Below are 18,429 nucleotides of genomic sequence, written 5' to 3'. Positions count from 1 at the left end.
CCCAGAGGAAAAGAAGTCATTTGAAAAAGATGCTTGCACATGTATGTTTATAGCAGCACAATTCACAAGTGTAAAATCGTGGAAGCAACCCAAATGCCTATCAACGAATGGATAAACTGCTGTGTGTATATATGTATATACGATAGTGTGTGTGTGTGTATATATATGTATATAAGTATGTATATATGTGTCTCATATATATATATATGATGGAATACTGCTCAGCTGTAAAAAGGAATGAATTAGCATTTGCAGTGACTTGGATGAGATTGGAGACTGTTCTAAGTAAAGTAACTCAGGAATGGAAAACCAAACATCTAATGTTCTCACTGATAGGTGAAAGCTAAGCTATGAGGACGCAAAGGCATAAGAATGATACAGTGGACTTTGGTGACCTGGGGGGAAGGGTTGGAGGGGGGTGAGGGATAAAAGACCACAAATAGGGTGCAGCGTATACTGCTCGGGTGATGGGTGCACCGAAATCTCACAAATCACCACTAAGGAACTTATGTAACTGAATACCACCTGTACCCCAATAACTTATGGGAAAATAAATAATAAAAAAAGGGTTTAAAAAAGTATAGGAAGTTATTGGTGAAACGTGTACATATATATATGTACACACACACACACATACATGTATGTACATATATATAAAAGATGTTCTGGGGGAAGAAAACTGACCCTAAATAGGTATTAAAATGCCTTTGAGCTTTGAGAGACTGAAGTTTTGCTGCATAGTGGACCTTAGAAAAATCTTTATGTGCCCAAATATTGATTTCTCATATTCTTAAGGACTGTGGAAAATAATGTATAATATTGGAAAAAAATCTATTTTATCAGCTCGATTGAGGCATGATTTTAAAAATTTTACATTATTTACTAATAAAGAGAACTGTATTTTATTTTTCATTTACTATTCCTTGTGGTCTTCTATCTAGTTGTTCACTGCCTCATTGCCTCTCTGATTTTCAAACTCGGAAGTTATTGACACGCGTCTTTCTGGCCCTCTCCTCTGGAGCACCTCTCTGCTGCCAATTTTTTTCTGCCATTTTTTTTTTTGTAATTTAATTAAAAAAAAACTTACTGAGGTGAAATTCACATAGCATGAAATTAACCATGTTAAAATGATCAATTTAGTGGCATTTAGTACTCTCATAGTGTTGTGTAATCACCATATCTGGTTCTGAAACCTTTCCTTCACTCCAAAGGAGACCCTTACCAACTACACAGTTTCTCTTTCCCAGACCCTGGCAACCGCCAGTCTGCTTTCAGTCTCTTTGGATTTTCCCTTTCTGGACACCTCATATGAATGGCATCACACAATATTTGTGAACTTTTATGTCTTTTTTTTATTTTAAATTTTTTTTAGAGCTGGGGTCTCACTCTGTTGCCCAGGCTGCAGTGCAGTGGTGCGATCATAGCTCACTGCAGCCTTTACCACCTGGACTCAAGTGAACCTGATTAGCTGGGACTACAGGCATGCACCACCACACCATGCTAATTTTTTTTTTTTGAGACTGGCTCTTTTGCCCAAGCTGGAGTGCAGTGGCTTAATCATGGCTCACGGCAACCTTTGCCTCCTGGGCTCAAGCCATCCTCCCACCTCAGCCTCCCAAGTAGCTGGAACTACAGGTGCGTACCACCATGCTCGGCTAATGTTTGTATGTTTAGTAGAGATGGGGTTTTGCCATATTACTCAGGCTGGTCTCAAACTCCTGAGCTCTAGTTAATTTTGAAATATAGAATATATTATTGTTAACTGTAGTCACCTTACTGTACAATAGAATACCAGAACTTATTCTTCCTATGTGATGGTAACTTTAATCGTTCATCAACTTCTCCCCATCCCACTCCCTGCCCTTCCCTTTACTACCCTCCCCACCTCTCCGGCCTCTGGTAATTACTATTATACTCTCTACTTTTTTGGGAGGGGTGTTTGCTATTTATTTATGATAAATATTCCACATCTGTGATTCTCCGCAGTCAGAAGTTCTTTGAGAGGATGCCATCAGCCTTGGTCAGTCAGAGAATGGAGTCATCTGATTTACCATCCTGTGAATGGCCCTAGGCAGATAGCATAGGTGATTGTTGTTACTGTTTTGAGACAGAATCTCTATCTGTTGCCCAAGCTGGAGTGCAGTGGCGTGATCTCAGCTCACTGCAGCCTCTGCCTCCTGGGTTCAAGTGATTCTTCTGCCTCAGCCTCCCGAGTAGTTGAGACTACAGGCATGTGCCATCATGCCCGGATAATTTTTGTATTTTTGTAGATACTGGGTTTCACCATGTTGGCCAGGCTGGTCTCGAATTCCTGACCTCAGGTGATCTGCCTTCTTCGGCTTCTCAAAGTTCTAAGATTACAGTCGTGAGCCACCGTGCCTGGCTGGTGGTGGTGGTGGTTTTTTAAATTTTTTAAATTTTTGTTTTTTCAACTTTTATTTTGATTCGGGGGCACATGTGCAGTTTGTTACCTGAGTAACAAAAAAAAAAGCCTCTGCCTTTATGAGATAAACTTTTTTAGATTCTGTATGAATAAGATCATACAAAATTTGTCTTTCTGTGTCTGGCTTGTTTCAGTTAACACAAAGTCCTGCAGATTCATTCACATTGTCATAAATGACAGGATTTCGTTCTTTTTTTTTTTTTTTTTTTTGAGACAGTCTTGCTGAGTTGCCCAGGCTGGAGTGCAGTGGCACCATCTCGGCTCACTGCAACCTCCGTCTCCCAGCCTCAAGTGATTCTCATGCTGGATTTCATTCATTTTTTAATGGTGAACAGTTGAGCCTTTTAAAAAAGCCAAGCATCTGGCTGGGCGCAGTAGCTCGCGCCTGTAATCCCAGCACTTTGGGAGGCCGAGGCGGGTGGATCACAAGGTCAAGAGATCCAGATTATCCTGGCCAACATGGTGAAACCCCGTCTCTACTAAAAATACAAAAAATTAGCCAGGCGTGGTGGCGGGGGCCTGTAGTCCCAGCTACTCCGGAGGCTGAGGCAGGAGAATGGCTTGAACCCGGGAGGCGGTGGTTGCAGTGAGCCAAGATCATGCCACTGCACTCCAGCCTGGCGACAGAGTGAGACTCCATCTCAAAAAAAAAAAAAAAAAAAAAAAAAAAAAGCCAAGCACATCCATTTAAATTTTGGTGGAACTTCTTTATAACATTCCTGATGTCGGCATATTCTAGGTGTTGTTTGGAAAATTATTTATTAAATCAAAGACTCAAACAGCCTCTCTCAAGTTCTTTACCTCAACAACAGTTGCTTCTTCAAACAGCTGATATCACACAATTTTTATTGTGGTTATAGAAATGAAACACTAATTTTCTGCATATGTCTGTGAGCATATTCACAACTCTCATTGCTGGAAGTTTAGATACCGCTACTTTCCCAATTTAGGAAAACAGATTTCTGGTATGTGCCTACGTGGGAAGGTTGAGGCTGCTAAGAATCTTGCTTCTGGGTTTTAGAAGTCTCACTGTGAGACCGGGTGCAGTGGCTCATGCCTGTAATTGCAGCACTTTGGGAGGCTGGGGTGAGTGGATCACTTGAGCCCAGGAGTTTAAGACCAGCCTATCCAACATGGCAAAACCCCGTTTCTACTAAAAATACAAAATAGCCGGGTGTGATGGCACACTCCTGTAATCCCAGCTACTCAGGGAAGCTGAGGCATGAGAATTGTTTGAAACTGGGAGGCAGAGGTTGCAATAAAGATTGTGCCACTGCACTCCAGCCTGGGTGACAGCGAGATGCCTGTGAATGTTTTCTGCACATATAAAAAGGTTAAATAATTTTCAGTATGGTTTGCTGGTTCTTTGAAAATTGATAATACATACACTTTATAAATTTAATTCTCCATGAACTACAATATCAAACAGAATACACTCTATCTCTACACCATGCTGAAAAATGGAAACTTTTTTTTTTTTTTTCTTTTTGGAAACAGGATCTTGCTGTGTCGCCTAGGCTGGAGTGCAGTGGCACAATCACTGGTCACTGCAGCCTTGACTTCCTGGGCTCAGGTGATTCTCCTACCTCAGCCTCCTGAGTAGCAGGGACTACAGGCATGCAACACCACACCGGCAAATTTTTTGTATCTTTGTAGAGATGAGGTTTCACCATGTTGCCCAGGCTGGTCTTCGAACTCCTGGGCTCAAGTAATCCACCTGCCTCAGCCTTCCAAAATGTGGGATTACATGTGTAAGTCACCACGCCTGGCTGAAAACAGAAACTTTTCAAGAAAAGTTTTAAAAGAAACTACCAAATTAATAGATGTTACCATATAACGTTCAGAAATACAAATATTTTATGAATTATTTCCAGTCCTATTACTTGGAGGCAACCATTGTAAATATTTTTTATGTACAAGTTGAGTACCCCTCATCTAAATCCTTGGCACCAGAAGTGTTTCAGATTTCAGATTTTCTAACTTTTTGCCTCATACTTATTGGTTCAGCATCCCTGATCTGAAAAAAATGCCCCTGTGAACATTGAGTCTTGTCTTGTCTCCCTCCTCTCCCCTCCGTTCCTCTCCTCTCTCCTCCCTTCCCCTCCCCTCCCCCTCCCCTCCCCTCTCCCCTCCCTTCTCTCCCCTTTCCCGTCTCCACTTTCCCCTCTCCCCTCCCCTTCCCCTCCCCCTTCCCCTCCCCCTTCCCTCTCCCCTCTCCCTTCCCCTCCCCCTTCCCTCTCCCTTCCCCTCCCCTCTCCCTTCCCACCTCCCCCCTCTCCCCTCCCCTCTCCCCTCCCTTCTCCCCTCTCCCCTCCCCTCCCTTATCCCCTCTCCCCTCCCCTCCCCCTTCCCTCTCCCTTCCCCTCCGCTCCCCTCCCACCCCCCCTCCCCTCCCTTATCCCCTCCCCTCTCCCCCTCTCCCCTCCCCTCTCCCCTCCCCTCCCCCTTCCCTCTCCCTTCCCCTCTGCTCCCCTCCCACCTCCCCCTCTCCCCTCCCTTATCCCCTCCCCTCTCCCCCTCTCCCCTCCCCCTCCCCTCTCCCCTCCCCCCCTCCCCTCCCCTCCCCCTCCCCTCTCCCCTCCCCCCTCCCCTCCCCCTCCCCTCCCCCTCCCCTCCCCCTCCCCTCCCCTCTCCCCTCCCCTCCCCTCCCCCTCCCCCTCCCCTCCCCTCTCCCCTCCCCTCCCCTCCCCCTCCCCCTCCCCTCTCCCCTCCCCTCCCCTCCCCCTCCCCTCCCCCTCCCCTCCCCCTCCCCTCCCCTCTCCCCTCCCCTCTCCCCTCCCCTCCCCTCCCCCTCCCCTCTCCCCTCCCCCTCCCCTCCCCTCTCCCCTCCCCTCCCCCTCCCCTCCGCTCTCCCCTCCCCCTCCCCTCCCCTCCCCTCTCCCCTCCCCTCCCCCTCCCCTCCGCTCTCCCCTCCCCCTCCCCTCCCCCTCCCCTCCGCTCTCCCCTCCCCCTCCCCTCCCCCCTCCCCTCCCCCTCCCCCACCCCCTCCCCCTCCCCCTCCCCCTCCCTCACCTCCCCTCTCCCCTCCCCTCCCCTCTCCCCTCCCCCTCCCCCTTCCATCCCTCTCCCCTCCCCTCTTCCCTGCCCCTCCCCTCCTCTCCCCTCCCCCTCCCCTCCCCTCCTCTCCCCTCCTCTCCCCTTTCCTCTCCTGCCCTCTCCTCTCTTTTCTTAGACAGGGTCTTGTGCTGTTGCACAGGCTAGAGTTCAGTGGCACCTTCTTAACTCACTGCAGCCTCAAATCCTGAGCTTAAGTGATCATCTCACATCAGCCTCCCAAGTAGCTAGGACAATAGGCATGCGTCACCACGCCCAGCGAATTTTTGATTTTCATTAATTATTTTTTTGTGTGAGACAGGGTCTCGCTCTGTTGCCCAGGCTGTAGTGCAGTGGCTCACTGCAACCTCAATCTCCCGGGCACAAGCGATCCTCCCATCTCAGCCTCCCAAGTAGCTGGGACTACAGGCGTATGCCAACACGCCCAGCTAATTTTTTCAATTTTTTATAGGGACAGGGTCTCCCTATGTTGCCCAGGCTGGTCTCGAACTCCTGTGCTCAAGTGATCCTCCCAGCTCGGCCTCACAAAGTACTGGGATATAGGAGTGAGCCACCAAGCCTGGCCTCGGCTAATTTTTATTTTTTTTTTATATAGAGATGGTGTCTCACTATGTTGCTGGTCTCAAATTCCTGAGCTCAAGTGATCCTCCCACCTCTGCTGCCCAAAGCACTGGGATTACAGGCATGAGCCACAGTGCCTGGATCTTTTTTTTGGACTTTGGGAGTGAGACGTGAGGATTCTGTCAGCCCTGAAACCTTAGGTCTTCTGGTTTCTTTTTTGTACTCTCAATTTTCTTCGTACTACCTTCAAGGTATAATGTGCCTAAGAAATATTTCCTTGTTTTTCAGGTTCTAAATGGCTTCTAAGAAGTTGGGTGCAGATTTTCATGGTAAGTGGACTGTTAGAATCATGGTTTAAGTTATGATTTGATCAGAGGATTTGGAATCACTTAGCATAGTTTTAAGTACAAGTGCCCCTTTTTGTCTCTTTTAATGAACAGCTTGACAAAAATAAAGTTGTACAACAATGTATCATGTATATCCGAAAGGTCTTCAGGGAACTTGAAGTATTTCTTCAAATGGGTAGTTAAACTTTAGAGTGTCTCTGGTTATTGTACTTGAAACTACTAGTGATAGATTAGGAGTCTGCCTGTTCTGGTTCTTCAGCAGCATTGAAGGTATAGTTACTGGCCGGGCGCGGTGGCTCAAGCCTGTAATCCCAACACTTTGGGAGGCTGAGGCGGGTGGATCACGAGGTCAGGAGATCGAGACCATCCTGTCTAACACGGTGAAACCCCGTCTCTACTAAAAATATAAAAAATTAGCCGGGCGTGTTGGCAGGCGCCTGTAGTCCTAGCTACTCAGGAGGCTGAGGGCAGAAGAATGGCGTGAACCCGGGAGGCGGAGCTTGCAGTGAGCTGGGATCGCACCACTGCACTCCAGCCTGGGGGACAGAGCGAGACTCCGTAAAAAAAAAAAAAAAAAAAAAAAAAAAAAAAGAAGGTATAGTTACCTTTCCCTTTCCTGTTCCTTGGTCATAGCTCTTCTCCATATGTGTGTGTGTGAAAAATTCTAACCCTTTGGTTAATGCTTTATAATGTTTTAGTTTAGTTCCCTGTGCCCCATCAAAGGAAGTAATTTACTACAAATCAATCACTATATTACAGAGGTATCAATACTGATATTTATAATTTTGAATTTGAAATTAAGAGTTTCTCTGTCATCTTTTCCTAAGATACAACCTTCCAAAATGGAATACAATAATAAACTACTATCTGCCTTTGGAGGGGGAATGGAGGGAGGTGGAGGTAGCTAAGAAGTTAAAATTATACCCTTTTTTCATACAGTAGAAGGTAAGAATTTAAAACCAGAAGTAGCCAAATAACACAATTATTTTAAGAGAGGTTTTAAAGCCAATCTTCCATGTTAAAAATTATATCAGCCAGGCACAGTGGCATGTGCCTGCAGTCCCAGCTACTCAGGGGGCTAAGGTGGGAGGATTGCTTGATCCCAGAAGTTTGAAGTTGCAGTGATCATGCCACTGCACTCCAGCTTGGGTGACAGAGTGAGACCCTGACTCAAACAAAAAAATACATATATATATCACATCATTTTAAGAATGATTTACTAGACTGCCTGGGGACGTGTTGATATGCTCTTCTGAGCTGCCAGTGGTTGCTTGATAAGATCACTCAGCTGAGTCAGAGTGGTGTAGTGGTGATTGTCATTTTACTTGCTTATATATTTTATACAACAGCCTTTGAATTTTGATTTGTCAGTGTGCATATACTTACATAGATAACTTGCCTGAGTTTTTAAAAATCCTTTTGAAGTTATTCAAACTCTGGAATTAGCATTCCTTAAAGAGGTCAGGCATCTTATTTTTCAGGTGAGCTATTTCCTATTATTTATGGATTATTACAGGTCTTCTTTAAAGTATTCAAATGATAGTAGAAAGGCAGATCTGGGCAGGGCACGGTGGCTCATGCCTGTAATCCCAACAGTAGATTAGGAGGTTGAGGTGAGAGGATCGCTTGAGGCCAGGAGTTCAAGACCAGCCTCAGCAACATAGTGAGACCCTGTCTCTACAAAAAAATTTTAAAAATTAGCTGGGTATGCTGATATGTGCCTGTAGTCTCAGCTACTCGGGAGGCTGAGAGGTGGGAGAAGTGCTGAGCCCGGGAGGTCAAGGCTGCAGTGAGCCATGATCACGCCACTGCACTCCAGCCAGAATCACATGAGAGCCTGTCTCAAACAAACAAACAAAAAATGATTCTTGCCACTGAGCTTAAGAAAAGAAAAAGGGAAAAAAAGGCAGATCTGAATTCCCTCTAGATCCTACCTTTTCAAGGGAGAAAAGAGAGGACAGAGCCAAGGGCAGAGGAAAAGCTTAGGGAGAGAAAATAGCAAAAATGAAAAATTTACACTTATTTCAAAAGATAGACTTTCTGTTTTGAATCTTTGGAACATCTGTTTTGATCAGACTGAAAATAGTTGGACCACATGTTTTGTGTTTCAACTGAACATTCCAGAGAGAAGATTATAATTCTGAAGGTGTCTGTTCATAAAGACTGGTATTTCCCATATCTCCTTAAATTCCTAACCAGGCCGGGCATGGTGGTTCACGTCTGTAATCCCAGCACTTTGGGAGGCCGAGGCGGGCGGATACCTGAGGTCAGGAGTTCAAGACCAGCCTGACCAACATGGAGAAACCCTGTCTCTATTAAAAATACAAAATTAACCGGGTGTAGTGACGCATGCCTGTAATCCCAGCTACTCGGGAGGCTGAGGAAGGAGAATCGCTTGAACCTGGGAGGCAGAGGTTGCAGTGAACTGAGATGGTGCCAGTGCACTCCGTTCCGTCTCAAAAAAAAAAAGAATTCTTAACCAAAGTGTTATTTTGTTTGTTTGTTTGTTTTTGAGACAGAGTCTCGCTCTGTCGCCCAGGCTGGAGTGCAGTAGCACGATCTTGGCTCACTGCAAGCTCTGCCTCCTGGGCTCACGCCATTCTCTGCCTTAGCCTCCCGAGTAGTTGGGACTACAGGTGCCTGCCACCATGCCCAGCTAATTTTTTTGTATTTTTTAGTAGAGGCGGGGTTTTACCGTATTAGCCAGGATGGTCTCGATCTCCTGACCTCGTGATCCGCCTGCCTTGGCCTCCCAAAGTGTTGGGATTACAGGCGTGAGCCACTGTGCCCGGCCCAAAGTGTTATTGTTTAAATGAAACTTTCTACCTGAGTAAAATTTAGGAGAAAAATTTTCTTTCTCCCTTAGGCTGCTTCTCCTTTAACAGGGCTCTTTTTGCTGAGTTCCTGGTTGAATTTCACTGGCTTTACTTGTTTTTTTTGTTTTTGTTTTTTGGGTTTTTTTTGGGAACAGAACAATAAACACCTTCATTACATGGGTGAAGACAAAACGAGGATTTATTTGCCTTTCCGGACCTTGATTTTCCTAAGATAGAACTCCAACTCCTTCCCCTCTAGCACATAGCCGTCTGTTTGGCCACACCGTCCTGGTCTTGAAGTGATGCACGCAAGAAGCTTGCCCTGCTGGAACTGCTCCTCCAGGAGACTGCTGATTTTGGCATTCTTTTTCCTTTCATCGATTTCTTCTGAAATTTTTTAGATCATTTTTTGTTTAAAATCTCTTCTTCCTCAGGAGTCAGCTTGTCTCCTTTCTTGTGGCCCAGGGGTAGCGCATAGTGGGACTTGTACCACTGTCCATACGGTGTGCTGTCGATGAGTATGGTGTGCTGTCAATGAGCATGAAGCAATTCTTCACCAGGGTCTTGGTATGGACCAGCTCGTTATTAAACGCATTGTAGACAACATCGATGATCCTTGTTTTGCAAGTACAACGCTGAGCCCCAGGAGAAATTCCCCACATGCAGCCTTAGGGCACGGTATTTCTTGTTACCTCCTCAAACATGGACTGTGTGGACGTGGCAGGGGCCAGTGTTGGTGTTGGCAGCTGGGCACCCCTGCTCATACTTCCGCTTCTTGTGGTAGGGCTTTCTCTTGCCCCCGGTCTTGCGGTGCTTGTGTCAGTTCTCCCGAGAGATGCCCATCGCTCGGCGCTGGCTGGAAAGAGCTAGTTGGGTTTTTAGAGTAAAGTATCCTATTTTTAGATATCAGGTAGTTTAAATAATAGAAATGAAAGGCAGTAGATGGAGAATATTTAATAGGCAATTGTGTAGGCATGTGAGTACAGAAAATAAAGTTTCTGCTCTCAAGGCTAAAATTAGAAAGCCAGGAACTAAGGCTACTCCTTCCACTTCTCAGGAAGCTGCTTAGCCTTTCTTCACTATATGTCTCTGTGTCTGTGATCCATTATTATTCAGTTCATAGACTTGCTTTCTTGGCCTAATAGTGTAGAGTACACAGGGCTATAAATGGCCACCCCAGTTAAGGTGCTGCTTGCTACTTGATCTTTCAGTTTCAGTGGCTAGCATCATAGAGATAGAGATTTTATATCTTTTGGTCAGGGCAAACTGATGGCATAGCCTTCTTAGCTTATGAGCCTGTGGATTGGATCCTCCAAAGTTAGATATCTGACTGGTCCATTGGGAGGTTAATGGATGTGGGTAACTTTTCTGTGGCACTTGGGGTGTGGACAAGGAGGTAATAACTGCTGTCATGATGGATATTAAAATGTATTTTTTTTTCTTTTTAATATTTGGGACTGACTAGGTCTGGTGCTGTGCTGTCTTTGACTAGCACTTGATTTACCTCTGAGTTCATTATTTTCAACTAAAGTTGAACAACTTCACTGTTACTAGTGACCATATATCCCTAAATAACAGAATAAGGGAAACAAACAGTTATTTCTCAAACTTCTAGAAATATTATCCATTTCTTATAAAAACTCCATACCCTTCGCTTAGTTTGGATAAGGACTTTCTTGGAGCCTGGTGCTTTAAAATCTCAATCCTCTGGCCAGGCGTGGTGGCTCATGCCTGTAATCACAGTACTTTGGGAGGTTGAGGCAGGCGGATCATGAGGTCAGGAGTTCCAGGCCATCCTGGCTAACATGGTGAAACCCTGTCTCTACTAAAAATACAAAAAAAAAATTAGCCGAGCATGGTGGCTGGTGCCTGTAGTCCCAGCTACTTGGGAGGCTGAGGCAGGAGAATGGCGTGAACCCAGGAGGAAGAGCTTGCAGTGAGCCGAGATCACACCACTGCACTCCAGCCTGGGTGACAGAGCAGGACGCCATCTTAAAAAAAAAAAAAAAGAAAAGAAAAAAGAAATCTCAATCCTCTTTCACTGATTCTTATTTTCATCTAGGAGAAAGGTTATTTATCTGGAAAATGTGCTGAGACTCTAATTTATGAAAAAATAGACCCCGTGATAAGATTTGATAAAACTAGCCCCCCTCCTTAAATCACTTTATCGAGGTATAATTGATATATAAAAAGCTGTACATATTTACATATTTAATGTATACATCTTGATGAGTTTGAGGATAAGTATACACTCATGAAACCATCACCATCATTAAGGCATAAACATTCATTACCTTCTAAAGTTTCCTCCTACTCTATTGTGTGTGTGTGTGTGTGTTTGTGTGTGTGTGTGTGTGTGTGTGGTGGGCTGGAGGGATTGCTTGAGGCCAGGAGTTTGAGACCAGCCTGGGCAACATAGAAAAACCCCCTGTTTCTTGTTTTTTTTTTTTGAGATGGAGTCCCGCTCTGTCGCCCATGCTGGAGTGCAGTGGTGCCATCTCTGCTCACTGCAACCTCTGCCTCCTCAAGCAATTGCTCAAGCAATTCTCCTGTCTCAGCCCCCTGAGTAGCTGGGATTATAGGTGCGCACCACCATGCCTGGCTAATTTTTGTATTTTTAGTAGAGACAGGGTTTCGCCATGTTGGCCAGGCTGGTTTTGAACTCTTGACCTCAGGTGATCCACCTGCGTCTGCGTCCCAAAGTTCTGAGATTACAGGCATGAGCCACCGCGCCTGGCCTTGTTTCTACAAAAAATTAAAAATTAGCCAGGTGTGGTGGAGCTTCTCTATAGTCCTAGCTGCTCAGGAGCCTGGGACAGGAGGATTGCTTAAGCCTGGGAGTTCAAGGTTATAGTGAGCTATGATCACATATGCATTAGGTTGTTTGGTATTGTTCCAGATATCTCTTAACACTGTTCAATTTTTTTTTTCCCTCTTTCTCTCTTTGTATTTCAGTTTGGCTAATTTCTTTTGACCTAACTTCAAGTCCCAAGTCTTTCTTATGCTGATTATTGTCTTCGGATTAGCATAGCCTGGTTTATGAACCATCAAAATTTTTCTTTTCTGATAATGCATTTTTCACTTGTGGCATTTCCATTTGTCTCTTTATATTTCCATCTCTCTGCTGAAGTTCCCATCTGCTCACACATGTTTAGTTTTTCCATTAGACCTTTAACATATTTATTATTGTTATTTTAAAGCTCCCTGTCTGATGTTTACAATATCTTGGCTATCCCTGAATTTGGGTCTGATGACTGGTTCCTCTCTTAATTCTGGATCACATTTTCTTGCTTCTTTCTGTGTCTTATAATTTTTAATTGAATGCCAGACAATGTATATTAAAAAGCTGATTTTGTAGATTATATGGCTTGTTTTGTTGTTAGGATATAAGTAACATTTTCTTGTGATTTCACATCTTACAACAGATATCTGTGTTATTTTGTATATTTATGATTTTGCCAGTGTTACCTGGCTTGTGGCTTTAAGATAGTTTTTTTTGTTTTATTTATTTATTTATTTTTAAGTCCTTTGCTGCAGGAGGCGCTGATGGCTTTAAGATGGTGATAACCAGTCATGGAATTACAGATTTTCACTTAATTTTAGGTTTGATTTTCTTTTTAAAAAAACCTCAATTTGAATCTCCTCACAATAATACCTGAATTAAATATTATGCATTTGCTATCCTCTATTGGGGATTTCTCCCCCCACCCGGAATTGTACTTTTTTTAGAAAAAACGGGCAGGTTGCAGAATCATAGGCATATCAGCAATTTAGAAAGAAACAAAGCAAATGAAGTCTTCCCAGAGTTTATCCTGAGTCATTACATATTCAGCCCACTCACTATCTTCCACCAAAGTGGTATGCAGAACCTAACTTCAAGGAACTGCCACGACCGCAGCCATGAGGCATGCACTTAGTGGCTATTTAAAAAATTGAACTTAGGAAAATGGGCGCAAATATTTTAGGAAGATTTTCAGTAATAAGGACTGAAACTAAAAGGTATTTGAGGTTGAGGCAGAAAATTGTTAGCTATAATATTTTAAATTCTAGATACATTGGATAAAAATGGACAGTTCCACTTTGGGAGGCTGAGGTGGGAGGATTGCTTGAGTCTGGGAATTTGAGACCAGCCTGGGCAACAAAGTGAGCCCTCAGCTCTACAAAAAAATTTTAAAAATTAGCTGGGCATGGTGGTGCATGCCTGTAGTCTCAGCTACTCAGGAGGCTGAGGTGGGAGGATTACTTGAGCCCAGGAGAATGAGGCTGCAGTGAGTGGTGATGACGTCACTGCACTCCAGCCTGGGTGAGAGAGCAAGACCCTGTCTTAAAAAAGAAGCCGGGTGCGATGGCTCACGCCTTTAATCCCAGCACTTTGGGAGGCCGAGGTGGGCGGATCACGAGGTAAGGAGATCGAGACCATCCTGGCTAACACGGTGAAACCCCATCTCTACTAAAAATACAAAACATTAGCCAGGCGTGGTGGCAGGCACCTGTAGTCCCAGCTACTCAGGAGGCTGAGGCAGGAGAATGGCGTGAACCCAGGAGGCGGAGCTTGCAGTGAGCCGAGATCGTGCCACTGCACTCCAGCCTGGGCGACAGTGCGAGACTTCATCTCAAAAAAAAAAAAAAAAAAAAAAGAAAAGCTAATTCCTGAGGCATAATTGGTTATATTTGGAAGACATATATTTTGTAATTCTCACAGCACCATCATTAATAGTACTTACGGTGGTCTCTATCCATTATTACAAATACTGCTTTCTTTGTCCCCCCCCCCTTTTTTTTTTTGGAGATGGAGTCTCAGTCACCCAGGCTGGAGTTCAGTGGCGTGATTTTGGCTCACTGCAGCCTCCGCCTCCTGGGTTCAAGTGATCCTCCTGCCTCAGTTTCCCGAGTAGCTGGGATTACAGGCGTGCATCACCATGCCTAGCTAATTTTTTTTTTTTTGTATTTTTAGTATAGACGGGGGTTTCACCATGTTGGCCAGGCTGGTCTTGAAATCCTGACCTCGAGCGATCTATCCGCCTTGGCCTCCCAAAGTGCTGGGATTACAGCTGTGAGCCACTGTGCCTGGCCACGTTCCCATCTCTTTAAATGCCTTTTTGCCCTTTATCCCTACCTCCTTCTTCCAGTAATCACTGAACTATTTGTTCATTCTCTCTTAATAAAGCTTTTAAAGTACGAAGACCCTGGAGGGTTGGGGGATGTACTAAATAAATCACCTTGGCATTGGCTTTATTAGTGAAAGGAAACTGATTTTTAAACCAGATACCTGCAATTGGTGCTAGTGAAGGGAAACGGCAGCCCTTTAAAGGTATTCTACCTCATCTTTTCTGTCCCTAAGCCAGGACCTAGTTTCATTTATAGAATATAAGTTTGTCAGTGTATATCACACTGTAGTAGTTTGCTATGTGAAAGGTAGGCAAGGAGATCACTTCTCTTATAGGATTTTATTTGACTCATATCTTTTTTTTTTTTGAAATGGAGTCTTGTTCTGTCGCCCAGGCTGCAGTGCAATGACGTGATCTTGGCTCACTGCAACCTCTGCATCCCAGGTTCAAGCGATTCTCCTGCCTCAGCCTCCCGAGTAGCTGGGATTACAGGCACACACCACCATGCTCGGCTAATTTTTGTATTTTTGGTAGAGATGGGGTTTCACCATGTTGGCCAGGATGGTCTTGATCTCCTGACCTCGTGATCCTCCCACCTCAGCCTCCCAAAGTGCTGGGATTACAGGCATGAGCCACTGTACTCGGCCTGACATGGAGTCTTGCTCTGTCACCAGGCTGGAGTGCAGTGGAGCCATCTCGGCTCACTGCAGCCTCCGACTCCCTGGTTCAAGAGATTCTCCTGCCTCAGCCTCCTGAGTAGCTGGGATTACAGGAACGTGCTACCACGCCCAGCTAATTTTTTGTATTTTTAGTAGAGATGGGGTTTCACCATGTTGGCCAGGATGGTCTCAATCTCCTGACCTCATGATCTGCCTGCCTCGGCCTCCCAAAATGCTGGGATTACAGGCATAAGTCACCATGCTTGGCCCCTAATTTTTGTATTTTTAGTAGATACGGGGTTTTACCATGTTGGCCAGGCTGGTCTCGAACTCCTGACCTCAGGTGATCCACCCGCCTCTGCCTCCCAAAGTGTTGGGATTACAGGCGTGAGCCACCACGCTGGCCTCATATCTTTAGCACAGTACTTTTCTCCAACTCCTTGTTACCAATCTACAATAGAACTTGGTTATTTAAGAAAATTTAGTTGTTATTATTATTATTATTGAAATGGAGTCTCGCCCTGTTGCCCAGGCTGGAGTGCAGCGGTGTGATCTCAGCTCACTGCAACTTCTGCCTCCTGGGTTAAAGCAATTCTCCTGCTTCAGCTTCCCGAGTAGCTGGGATTACATGGGCACGCCACCATGCCCAGCTAATTTTTTTGTATTTTTAGTAGAGACGGGGTTTCACCATGCTGGCCAGGCTGGTCTTGAACTCCTGACCTCGTGATCCGCCTGCCTTGGCCTCTCAAATTGCTGGGATTACAGGTGTGAGCTGCCGTACCTGGCCAAATATAGTTATTATTAATGTGGATAGATTTTATCATTTTTGTGTATCATCTGTGCTTATTAGTGTTAAACAAAAGACTTAATTGTGTGCTTGTTAACTTGACTGTAAATCTTTCCAATGATTCTTAGTGCCAAAGTTTCAGCTTTGTTTCCAGTTAATCAGGATACTAGCCAAAGTTAGAATCTTTCAATCACATTTGAGTCCCTATTTTCAAAGAAAACAGACAAAAATTCTTTAAAATTAGAAAGAGCTTTTGTTCTAATCTTTTAAAATATAAGCATTTTATAAGTGCCGTAGAGTTTAAGTGTTGTAATCAACACTTAGTTTTGTTGGTAAGCTGTGATGGCACCCGGCACTTTTTTGGTGGTGCTGGGGCGGGGGATGACATCTGTCTGGTACATTTTTGTAACTTTGTTCAGATCTCAGACATATGCTTGTATCATGTATGAGTAATCTGTTAAAAACATTTTCATGACTAGCCTTGTCATTTTTGGGCAAATAATTTTCAATTTTCATATTAAATATAAGTTGGAACTGGGTGTGATAGCTCATGCTTGTAATCCCAGCAATTTGAGAGGCCGAGGCGGGAAGAATGCTTGAGCCCAGGAGTTGGAGACCAGCCTGGACGACATAATGAGACCCTGTCTTAGCTACTCAGGAGGCTGAGGTGGGAGGATTATTTGGGACCCAGAGGGCAAGGATGCAGTGAGCCGTGATAGCACCACTGCACTCCAGCCTGGGCAAATGTCTCTTTAAAAAAATTATATATATATATATATATATATATATATATATATATATGTGTGTGTGTGTGTGTGTTGGGGTAGGGGTTAGATTGAATCCAGAAGAAGTATAAAAGCATGTCTTTATTTATTTATTTATTTTGAGATGGAGTTTCACTCTTGTTGCCCAGGCTGGAGTGCACTGGTGCGTTCTTGGCTCACTGCAACTTCCGCCTCCCAGGTTCCTGCCTCAGCCTCCTGAGTAGCTGGGATTACAGGCATGTGCCACCAAGTCTGGCTAATTTCTTGTATTTTTAGTAGAGATGGGGTTTCACCATTGTTGGCCAGGCTGGTCTCGAACTCATGACCTTCACCTGCCTTGGCCTCCCAAAGTTCTGGGATTACAGGCGTGAGCCACCGGTCCCAGCCAAAAGCATGTCTTTATTATTGGTTCTTCATTCATTGAACAAATTCCATGAGCCATACATTATACTGAGTTTTGGTGATATAGATATGAAACATTTCTCCCCTGTTAAGGGACACTCAAAATTTTTTTTTTTTTTTTGAGATAGAGTCTCGCTCTGTCACCCAGCCTGGAGTGCAGTGGTGCGATCTTGACTCACTGCAAGCTCCGCCTCCCGGGTTCACGACATTCTTCTGCCTCAGCCTCCCCAGTAGCTAGGACTACAGGCGCCCCCACTGCTCCCGGCTCATTTTTTGTATTTTTAGTAGAGACGGGGTTTCACCATGGTCTCGATCTCCTGACCTCATGATCCGCCCACCTCAGCCTCCCAAAGTGCTGGGATTACAGGCGTGAGCCACTGTGCCCGGCCGGGCCACTCAAATTCTTGCTCAGACTCTCTGAAGGGAGGTTAAGGAAATGAACTATTAACAATACAAAGAGGTAAGTCCTAAGGTGGTAGTATTAACTGGCTATTCTGAGGTTGAGAAAGGAGTTGTTCTTGAGGCTCACTGCACCTTCCGCCTCCTAGGTTCAAGCAGTTCTCCTGCTTCAGCCTCCCAAGTAGCTGGGACTACAGGCGTGTGCCACTACGCCCGGCGCAGTTTTATATTTTCAGTAGAGAGGGGGTTTCACCATGTTGGCCAGGTTAGTCTAGAACTCCTGACCTCAGATGATCCACCTGCCTTGGCCTCCCAAAGGGGTGAGACTACAGGCATGGGCCACTGCACCCGGCCTGAGTTTCTTCTTAAAGGGCTAAATAATAATTACTCAAGTAAATAAGGGTAGGAATGTGATAGGCATTGCCAGCCATGAAATTAGCACATCTAAAAGGATGACCACACTTGGAAAATTCCTAGGGTGTTAATAAATATGGTGATTTCCTAGAGTGTTAAATTACTAAATTGAACACAGTTGTAAATTTAATTTGCTAGCTAAGTGAGCGATAGTTCAAATGTTTTAGTTCTGGCCAGAAGTTAGATGGGAAAGAGATGGAAAAGACACCCATTCCCCCAAGGGTTGGGAGTAGGGGGCATTCCTCCTAATGGAGAGTTTCAGGTGTATCTGCAGAATACCTATCCCAGGAAATGGGAATGATGACAAGATTACAAATATTTTCTGACCTTGATAATTCTTGAGATCTACACAGTTTTCGTAAGGAAAGAAGTCATCTTCATGGAAGAGGTATAATTGTCTTGTTCTGTGTCTGTGAGCACCCAAGAAAATAGTGTGAGGCTGAGAGGTAAACCTTCCTTTACCAGCTGCCAATGTTGAAAAACAAAATTTATTTTATCAACTGTATTTCATTGTCCACAATGGTTCTGCCTGTAAATTAGCCTCCCAGAGCTGCTCCAGAAAAGAAAACATGGCCCTGTTTGGAGTATATAGCTATCGAGAGTCTCATATAAGAGGCGTTTTCCTTTTATCTGACCCCGTGAATAGATGGTCATGTTCTGGTCTTTCCATGTTGT

General features: G+C 44.7%; 1 protein-coding gene and 1 pseudogene across 3 annotated transcripts in view; one reads left to right on the top strand and one right to left on the bottom strand.

Annotated features, from left to right (window-relative positions):
• Positions 1–18,429, top strand: part of UBAP1 (ubiquitin associated protein 1) — a 73,963-nt gene that overhangs the window by 36,011 nt on the left and 19,523 nt on the right. Inside the window, exon 2 of one of the 3 annotated variants that reach the window (XM_008955172.3) lies at positions 6,347–6,387. The exons of 1 other annotated variant lie outside the window; for it this stretch is intronic. In XM_008955172.3, the coding sequence (XP_008953420.1) occupies positions 6,347–6,387 (41 nt within the window). Of the gene's footprint in view, positions 1–6,340; positions 6,388–18,429 lie in introns of those variants that run through there. One more of the 3 variants, XM_063594436.1, reaches the window with a different exon arrangement.
• On the bottom strand, positions 6,955–10,064 carry LOC129398694 (small ribosomal subunit protein eS8-like; annotated as a pseudogene).

The sequence above is a fragment of the Pan paniscus genome, chromosome 11 (assembly GCF_029289425.2).
Source record: "Pan paniscus chromosome 11, NHGRI_mPanPan1-v2.0_pri, whole genome shotgun sequence".
Classification (NCBI taxonomy): domain Eukaryota; kingdom Metazoa; phylum Chordata; class Mammalia; order Primates; family Hominidae; genus Pan; species Pan paniscus.
Note: the sequence above shows the minus strand (reverse complement) of the source record. Positions and strands in the feature narration are given on the sequence as shown.